Source organism: Silene latifolia, chromosome 11 (genome assembly GCF_048544455.1).
Source record: "Silene latifolia isolate original U9 population chromosome 11, ASM4854445v1, whole genome shotgun sequence".
Classification (NCBI taxonomy): Eukaryota; Viridiplantae; Streptophyta; class Magnoliopsida; order Caryophyllales; family Caryophyllaceae; genus Silene; species Silene latifolia.
In genome coordinates this window covers 122,808,783-122,818,607 of record NC_133536.1, presented here as the reverse complement: position 1 = coordinate 122,818,607, position 9,825 = coordinate 122,808,783, and the positions used below count along the sequence as shown (strand labels likewise).

General features: G+C 40.7%; 1 protein-coding gene across 1 annotated transcript; it reads right to left on the bottom strand.

Moving 5' to 3' along the window:
* Window positions 1-1,867: 1,867 nt before the first annotated feature.
* LOC141613922 (uncharacterized) lies at window positions 1,868-3,062 on the bottom strand. Its single transcript, XM_074432664.1, has 3 exons — window positions 2,912-3,062; window positions 2,742-2,819; window positions 1,868-2,655 (listed from the first exon to the last, which is right to left on the bottom strand). The coding sequence occupies exons 1-3, from the start codon at window positions 3,060-3,062 to the stop codon at window positions 1,868-1,870; spliced, it is 1,017 nt and encodes a 338-aa protein (XP_074288765.1).
* Window positions 3,063-9,825: the final 6,763 nt, after the last annotated feature.

Sequence of the window (9,825 nt, the reverse complement as noted above, 5' to 3'; positions counted from 1 at the left end):
AAGTTGAAAGTTGTCAAGTGTTGAATTGCCAAAAATCAAAAAGAAATGGCAAGAAAGTGTTCTCAAATGTTATATGCCACAAGAAATTGGGGGGAAAAACAAAAACAAAAGCAAACTCCCAAAGTGAAACTCAAACACTATCGATCCCTTTTCCATCTTATCCATTTTTGTGCATGGTAGAGAGGGGACGACCCTTCTTCTTGTCTAGGCAAGAGGGGGAATTCCGCGATCCTCCAGTGTTTCTAACGCCATAGGGAGTCTACTCTTGACAAAAGCATTTAACGATTGAGGACAAAGGTACCCTAGCTTGACACAACTTGGAGGTGATTTATTGGTATCCTTCTAGGCTTAGTAGTTTGAAGAAATTGTATCTATGAAGGAGTGTGTACCCTTGAATTGCTTCCCTTGTAGATAATTTCCGCCACTTAGATGAGGAAAGTGGCTATTCTTTTGTAGATGCATCCATTACTTGATTTTGTGTGCTTAATGATTGGATGTGTCGCCATTTTGGCAAGACCCACCTTGCCTTGCAAGAAGGCATCCTACCTCATGGTTGTCTTGTTGTGAGTTGATGGGGCGGAGTGAGACCCGCTAATTGTCTCATATCGGTTATGTTATTAGGTTAGTTTAAATAAAGGTCTAGTTTTAGTCACCTCTTTACTCGGGATGAGTAAAGGTTCGGTTTGGGGATATTTGATGTGAACATTATTTGCGCACATTTAGTCCCCTAATTGAGCCTATTTTGCATACAATTATAATATTCTTTGGCCATTTTATCCATCAAAACCTTCCTATTTGCTTTTCTATCGCATTTCATATGTTTTGTAGAAAAGGAGATAATAAGGCGGAAATTCCCGGCTTTCGTGCATATTTGGAAGCTTATTGATGATATTAGATGGACTAGTATGAAGAAGAGGCAAGAATGATGACCAAAGATGTAGGAATAAAGAGTATATAGAAGGGTCATAAGGTTTAAAGCAAGGAGGAAAAGCAAGGAAGCCATTCATGAAGAAAACTGCTCGGAACGCAAAACAAGGGTTGCTCCTTTGGCTCTGAAAATATGCTAGATGGAACGGCGTCGAAAAAACAAGCGATCTAGGCTTTTGAATCACTCCAATAGGAGTCCGGATGAGAAAATGACGTCTGTTTTACAATCCGAGCTCAAACAAAGAAGCTGTACAGGAATCCGCGCGTCCCGCGCTGAAGACGCTCGTCCTCCCAAATCCGCTCGGATTGCTCCAAATCCGCTCGGATTCCCTCTCTTTTTGCCCGAGCGTCTTGCTCCAAATCCGCTCGGATTCCCTTGCTACAATCCGCCCGTCCCGACACTAATCCGCTCGGATTCCTTTACAGCAATTTTCGTGTTGTTCAAGCTCCGTGAAAGACGCCCTTCCTTCGAAAAATACCGGCTTCTCCCTGCTCAAATCTCAAAAGTGTAATTACTAGTTTAGCCCTTAGTTAACCCTAATGCATCCACCTAATTTCCACTATAAATACCCCATTTGTAATAATCAAACCATCAAGTTTTATTAGATTAGAACCAAGTTTTATTAGATTAAATCAAGCTTTCTTAGATTAGATTAGGAGTAGATTAGAATAGATTAATCTCAATCTTTCCACACAAATTACACATTAATCTCTCCTTAATTATTGTTCAAGTTTATTATTCAAGTTTATTATTGGGTAATTGAAGATTATTGGGTTATTATTGGGAGATTGACAACCTTCCATCAATCATCAATTTCTTCTATTATTTTTTTTTAGGTGTAATGTGAGTATATATATATATATATATATATTTCAAAAAGACATATCCAATTACAAAAGGACCAAAAAGCTTTCTACAAATATAAACAATTCATTCCTATTAACAGAAACCAGTCCAAATCCTTGTATTCAACTCATGTTGTCCTCCTCTTCGATCAGTAAATTTGCGAATTTGTTGTTGGACCACCATCTTCATCCGTTCTGCCACTATCACAGGCCTGGTTACACTGAACTGAGTTCGAGCAAGATTGCGTTGATGCCAAACTGTGTACCTGTAGCATGAGATCACCAAGGCTAGTGCCTTCCATTTCATGCTGCTATCAGAAACATTCAGCAGCTCACTATCAGAGGGGAAAGGACGTTTAATCCAGTCTTCAACAGATTTCTGAACTTGACAACTGAATTTGCATTCAGTAAAGAGATGCTCATTTGTTTCAGCCTGTTGTGCACACAGGATACACAGGTCATCCTGACAGCATCCATACGAAAAGAGCCTGACTTTGGTGTTCAATCCACCTTGCATTATCAGCCATGAATTGAAGGAATGTTTGGGTACATTCCATTCATTCCAAACTATTTTTGTCCAATGCTGAGTAGGAGCTGTTCCCATAAGCCAATCATATCCATGGCTAATTGTATATCCTTTCTGATGAGGAGCCCAACAGTTATCAATGAAGCCATGCTTAAGCTGCTCCTTCACCTTACAAATAGTCTTCCAAGTCCAAGTTGAGTCATTTGCTGGTGTATAGTCATTCCAGTCCATCCCTTTGAGATAAACACTATCTATCCACTTAATCCAAAGCCTATCAGCCTTCACATATATCCAGTTCACCAATTTTCCAACTGAAGCTATGTTCCATGTGCTGGCTTTTTTAATCCCTAGTCCCCCTGCAGTTTTGACATGGTAACTCTGTCCCAACCTACTAAAGGAACTCGATGATATTCAGAGGAGCTATCCCATAGGAAGTTCCTACATATGGCCTCAATCCTCTTAATAGCAGCTTTTGGAATGACAAACATTGCTGCCCAGTAATTGTACAACGTATTAAGCACTGAGTTTATGAGAACAACCCTACCAGCATAAGATAGCTTTTTCGCACCAATACTTCTTGATCCTTGTCATCATTTTCTCCACAAGAGCTACAATCTTTCTTTGATACTTTCCCTGGCTGAATTGGAACTCCTAAATATCTAAAAGGCATTTCCCCTTCCTGAAAGCCAGTGACTGATAGAATATCTGTCTGCAAGTCCTCATTCATGCCATTAAAAAATATTTCTGACTTTGCATTGTTCATCTACAGACCTGATGCATTAGAAAAGGAGGTGAAAGCTTTGACAAGGAGGAGAATAGATGGGGCATCTCCTTTGCAAAACATCAGGAGATCATCTGCAAACATGAGGTGTGTTAGTTTAATTCCTTTGCATTGTGGATGATAGTGGAATGGCCATCTGGCTGTGGCATAGGCAATGAGCCTTGTCAAATAATCCATACAGATTGTAAAAATAAGAGGAGAGACTGGATCACCCTGCCTGAGTCCCCTCTTACCCTTGAAGTACCCAAAGTTGCTACCATTCAAGACTAAGGTATAGGAAGTAGTTGTTATGCAAGTCATCAGGAGGTCAATAAATTTGTTAGGAAACTTCAGTCCAACTAACAATTGTGCCACAAACTCCCATTCTACAGTATCATAGGCTTTCTGCAAATCAACTTTGAATAAACATCTGGGAGAAACATTTTTCCTAGAGTATTGATGCACTATGTCCTGGCATATCAGCACATTCTCAATAATGGACCTACCTTGTACAAATGCTCCTTGACTTTCATGTATCAGGTCAGGCAAAACCAGGGCAAGCCTATTGCAAAGAATTTTAGAGATAACCTTGTAAAGGACATTGCAGCAAGCAATGGGTCTGAACTGTTTAACTGAGGTAGGTCTCTCACACTTAGGGATCAGGCTAATGTTTGTTGCATTCAGTTGAGTTAGTAGCTGACCTGTATTGAAGAAATCTTGAACAGCAGCAACCACATCACTCCCAATCAAATCCCAAGAATCCCTAAAAAATCCACTTGAGTGCCCATCTGGACCAGGGGCTTTATCAATAGGAATGGAAAAGACCACCTGTTTGACCTCCTCAGAGAGCACTGGCCTATTCAGAATAGCAATGTGTTCCTCTGTGCAAAAATTTCCATACTCAAGGACTGCAGGTCTCACATGTTCAGTTACCTTTCTACTACCAAGGAGTCCATTATAATACTCTAAGAAAGCATCCTGAATACTCTGATTATCAGTACACATATTCCCATGCTGATCTTCAATCTGAATAATAGTATTTCTGATGCATCTCTTCTTTATGCTAGCATGAAAATAAGCAGAATTAATATCCCCATCATCCGTCCATTTAATCTTGGCTTTCTGCTGCAGAAAACTATACTTTGCCTTGGTCAAAACTCTAAGATTCTCCATAGCTTCCCTCTCCCTAGTGATAAGAGAAGGATTCATAGGGTCACCCATAATATGACTCTGAATCTCAGCTAAATTCAGTTCTGCCTCCTCAGTCTTGACTTCAATATCAGAGTAGCATTCCTTATTCAGTTCTTTTAACACATTCTTTAAGGCTTTCAGTTTCTTAACAATGCAAAACATTCTTGTGCCATTCACTGTGCTATCCCATACATCCTTGATCCTGGGAATGAAACCAGCTGCACTCCCCCACATATTGAAATATTTGAAGCTCCTAGACTTAATGGTAGCCAACTGTTTATTAGAAACAACACAGGGATTGTGATCAAGGAGTCCTTCAGGGTGGAAATGACCCACCATTTCTGGATACACACTTAGCCATTCATTGTTTACTAGAAATCTATCCAGTCTACTGTATTTTCTATGCTCAACATCTTGCTTATTCGTCCAAGTATAGAAAGCCCCTGTAGCCTGTATATCAATCATCCCACAAACATTCATGCAGTCAACAAAAGCATCCATATCCTCATCTCTAGTCTGCCCTCCTAATCTTTCTTCAGGATTCAGTACGTTGTTAAAATCACCAGCAAGTGCCCATGGTCCAGTACAAGAAGTGGCAAACTTATTTAAACTCCTCCACAAATCAAGTCTATCCTTCCCCTCATTAAAAGCATATATCAAAGTTAGGAAAAAGCTTTTCCCACTAACTCTAACAGTAATCTGAGCATGAATATATTGAGGATTATACTCCAGAACATTAACATCAAATAATTGTGGTTGCCATAGCAGCCACACCCTTCCACCCTTATGAGTATGAGTATTTGTGGTAACACACCAACCATCAAACAGGTTAAGAGCTATATTAGCCACATTACCACCATTTATTTTAGTCTCAAGCAAGCCAAAGAGACCTACCTTCTGATTATTCATAAAATTTTTAACTACTTTCTGTTTATTTACATTATTAAAACCCCGCACATTCCAAAATCCAATGTTATTCATGAGGCACAGGTGGATTGGGAGGGTCACCAGTTTGTTTGATACTACTCTGTTGCTGTTCAATTGCATCCAAATCTATAGTTTCATCTTCAGCTTCACTATCATCTTGCTCCTCAGGCTGCTTCACAATGCGCCCTGGAGTAATTGGACTTGCCAGAACAGGAAATTCAGTCTCAGAAAGCTTTGAAACAACCTTTGGCACAGGTCTCCATTCCTTTCTAATCACAGGCTGTATTGGTTTCTTTGATTGAGTCTTCCTGCATTCATTTGTTTCATGCCCCATGCCTTTGCACTTTAGACATATACTAGGCTTCCAGTCATACTCCACTTTAATCTTCAACAGACTTCCATTCTCATCTTTAAACTGCACACTAGTTGGAAATTTATTTCCCACTTTTAACTCCACCATCATTCGTGCATATCCCAATCTAGTTTTTGCTTCAGTTGCTTGATCAGTCCGTACAAAAGGCCCTACCAAAGCTGCTATTTTAGGAAGACACTTCCCCCAAAATTTGAGAGGGAGGCCATATAGGCGTATCCAAGCAGGTACCACCTTTACCTCCTCCTTGAGAAGATCTACATCACTTTGCCAGGGTTTAACCACTAATGGTTTATTGTCAAACATAAGATATCCTGCTTTAAGCACCTCATCTTTCTGTTGCATTGAATTAAATCTCACCAAAAAAATTCCATTAGGCAAAAAGGAAATCTTGTCAATCCCATGCTTACTCCAAATTCTATGAACAAAACCCTCCAAGACCTCCCATGGTGGGTTTACACCTAGAACAAAACATACAACTGCCTGGTTCCAATAATCAACTTCCTCCTGTACATCCTCAGGAGTAAATTGCAATATGTTATCATCCAGGGGTACATCTATCTTCTCAGGGGTCTCTACTATACTCTGAACATTCAAAGTATTGTCAATAGGCTTCTTACCACGAGTAGTTATCCATTGAACATTCTCAGATGGCTCCTCAGCATCGTCAAAAGAGAGGCCAGGAACCCTAGTAACTTCATGCATGGGCTTAGTACGTAAAACTTCGTTCTCATCAGGCCCCTGTTTTCCTCCTCCATTACGGCTATTACTTGCTTTCTTTTTAGAACTTGGACGTTTGGAACTAGTAGATTGTTTTTTCCTATATTTAGTTGCAGAGTTGCGAGCCATAATGAGGAGATCTCAATCCCTAACAATGGCAGAGAGTCGTCTTTTTTTTCGCCTTAGAATCGCCTGTCATTAGGGTTTTTTTGGTACAAACCTTGTTAGGCTAGATCTTTTTAATTATTTTGGAATCTCCATAGGTATAACTCTCTTAATCCTTGTTTTAATTATTGTTAATCTTTCTTACTTGTTCATCATGTTTTACCTTGTTAATATGATTGACAACCTTGTTAGCATGTTAAACTTGATAATGAGTGAGTAGTCTCTTAGCTAGGATTAGTGGGTAATTAAGGGAAACAAACATGGGGATTGATTAATGCTTAATCTAATATGTTCACATGATTAAATTGCTTGCTTGTTGTGATGTCAACTTTATGCACATGTTATGTTTGATGAAATGCTAAGCCTATGAATCCTTGCATTTTTACCATCTCTTATCTACTCAACTTGACTAGTAAGATATAAACCAACTCGAGTCTTGTTAGACCATGCATAGAAGTTGATTAGGAGGAAAGTAAGTCGACTTGTAGGTGTTGTACAATCTAATCGATTCGGTTCCGGGACCCAACTCTTCCTAAAAACCGTAAGATATAACCCAACTCGGTTCCTCCACAACATTAATTGCTTGCAACCTTGTAAACATGTTTGTATGATCAACACCATGAATCCCCCATGAGCCCATGATATCCTAGCACTTTTAATCAATTGTTTACATCTTTCCTTTTATTGCTCGTTCTACTTTATTGCTTGCATTAGTCTAGACACAACTACAAACCCCATCAATTGTGACACTAGCATAAATTGAGATAGATAGACTTAGAACCCAAAGCACACCGTCCCATGGATCGACCTCGACTTACCACTAACTAGTAGTTTGTTGAGTATTATAAATGTGTTTGATTGGATGTGACCCGACGACATCACCCCACATCAATTCTTCAGGCCATAAACAGGAGGGTAGTTATTCTTACTGACCCTAAATCCGATAAACCACTTGTGCGTGTTGGCCGGGGTCTCGTAGACTTGCCCACCAAATCATCGGAAACTTTATTGGTTCATGGGGAAAAACTTTTGCCGAATCATAGAAAAGTGGAGATAACTCAAGTCTTTGAAGGCCATGAAAACTTTCAACTGCCCGTCTGTTGGACCATATAGATATATGATTAAGTTTTGATAATGACAAGTGCGTGCTTCGTTGTATATATACTCTTGCTCGTAATTGTTTGTTTAGTATTTGTTAGATTAACTTAGGTGTAACACCCCCATTTATTTAAGGGCCTGAAATAGGACTCCTCAGATAAAGAAGGGTGTTACCATCTCGGAAACCCGAGGCAGTAGATAACAAAGAGAAAGATAAACAGTACTTTAAATTAAAAGTTTATAATGTTTACAACGGGAATAAAACATGTCTCAAACTGAAAATAAAGTCTGACAACTAAACAAAACAAAAGTGGGCTAGCTCTAAGTCGGGTGATCCATGCTCTCTCCCCGGCTCCCCAATGTCTCAACAACTCACAATCTGCTCCCCATTAAAAGGATCATCACAGGCATACACGAATACACAGGGTCAACCGCGAGGTTGAGTAGGTAATACGATATAATAAAGAATGCAATGCTATGATCCTCCATTCAACTCCATCACACACATCCCCGGAACGCCCAGCCATACCGATCCCCGGTAGACTATATATCGACCGTAGTCGATCTGCACTTCCACTGAGGACACCAGGGCAAGTCTGCGAGAACCCGCTTTGGGCCTTAATCACAATAATCTCATCTCCTCCAACTACAACTCCGATGCAAATGCAATGTATGAAACGTATGAAATAATAATACTCAACAAGATAATTAAGGTAATCAGATAAGTCATATAATCACCAAACATGCCAACTCTTTATAATCGTAATAATTCAATCAGTGTATTCCCCTACCTCAGTACTGCAGTCAAATAGTCGGGTGCTCAGTAATATTCCACAACAAATTCGCCCTCTGAAAGATAAATAAATGATAAACAATTACTTAAACCATTCCCGTTCCCAATATAGAAAGTTACTAAAAATAGAAACTTCATAAAATGGAAAGTTTCCTTAAATGGAAACTTTCCCGATCTAACAGCTTTTCTATTTTACCAACCCGACTCCAACCCGTCTCTAAACATTTAAATAACTCGGGAATTAATTAGCTAAATAAGAGTACGATACATAAAAGATAAAACAAGTTATACGATTAAAAGAATCGAAACAACATTAACTAATCCTATCAACCCGCCTTCTACAACCCGCACCTTCACTCTCTCCCACACCCCTCACGCGCCGCCTGAACCACCACGAACACCACCAGGCCTGCTCCCCTCTTCGACCCCACAACCGACCCCAACCTGGTCGACTGCCGCCGGCGAGTCGAACCAGGGCCGTCATTTGGCCTGGTTCACCAACGTGCCTCACCAAACACCCCCTGTCCTCGACTCACAACCACCGCAGCCATCACCTAACCCCTGCCAAACCACCACAGCCCTGCTCGCCGTCAGACCACGCACTCAGACGCCGTGACACCACCGTTTCGACCTCCCCCGAGTCCACGGTGGTGCCACCCCAACCTAAACATCTAAAACCCGCCTGAAAACCCCTGCTAACACCCGTTTGATTAACCCTGTCAATAACACCTCTCGCCGCCAATTCTGCCGCCAAGAACCTCCCTCACCGCCACCAATAGGGACGACACAAACCACCCAATACCATATCCCCGACACAAACCACCAACATCACCTCCCTGAGTCACGTCACAACAAACAAAACCCGACAGAAAACGAAAACAAAAGAGAAGGTTGCACTCATACCTTTTTCCGCCACCTCAACAGCCACCAGGGTTAATTATGGACGTCGACAACCACCTTAAGGCCTTCCTTGCTGCTCCGTCAACACCCACACTCACACTCTCTCTCTCAATTTGCGTGTTGGTTGGGAAATGTGCCGCTGAAATGAGGTAGGCGGGTGAGGGAGTGGGGTTTTGTAGTGTTAGGGTAGAATTAGGTTAAACTTAGGTTAATTAGTTAATTGGGTCATGGCTAAACGGGCCTAGGTCAACGGGTAAATGGGTAAGTGTAGTAAAAGAATTAGTTAACGTGACTTCGTTCAGTTAAACCCGTCTTAACAAGCTTACGAATAACTCGATCTTACGATATCAATACGACTAAACAATTAACTCGACTCAATTAGCGATATAAAATACGGAGTATTACAGTCTTCCCCCCTTAAAATGAACTTCGTCCCGAAGTTCACTCATCTAGTAAACCCCCACACGCATCCCCACAACAGATTTTCTAAAGTAGATAACTCATGGATTTAGGTCGGAAACAAAATGTTACATTCTACCCTCCTAAAAAGAAAGTTACGTCCCGGAACTTACCTCATGCAAACAGGTGTGGATAGCTTTCCC

What these genes read in the sequence shown, in the direction of transcription:
- LOC141613922 (XM_074432664.1), bottom strand. Translation starts at nt 3,062, where the DNA reads ATGAACAATGCAAAGTCAGAAATATTTTTTAATGGCATGAATGAGGAC. An exon ending in GAAAGTATCAAAGAAAGATT is followed by an intron (nt 2,820 to 2,911) that starts GTAGCTCTTGTG and finishes TCATAAACTCAG; the next exon opens with TGCTTAATACGTTGTACAAT. An exon ending in TAAGAGGATTGAGGCCATAT is followed by an intron (nt 2,656 to 2,741) that starts GTAGGAACTTCC and finishes TCAAAACTGCAG; the next exon opens with GGGGACTAGGGATTAAAAAA.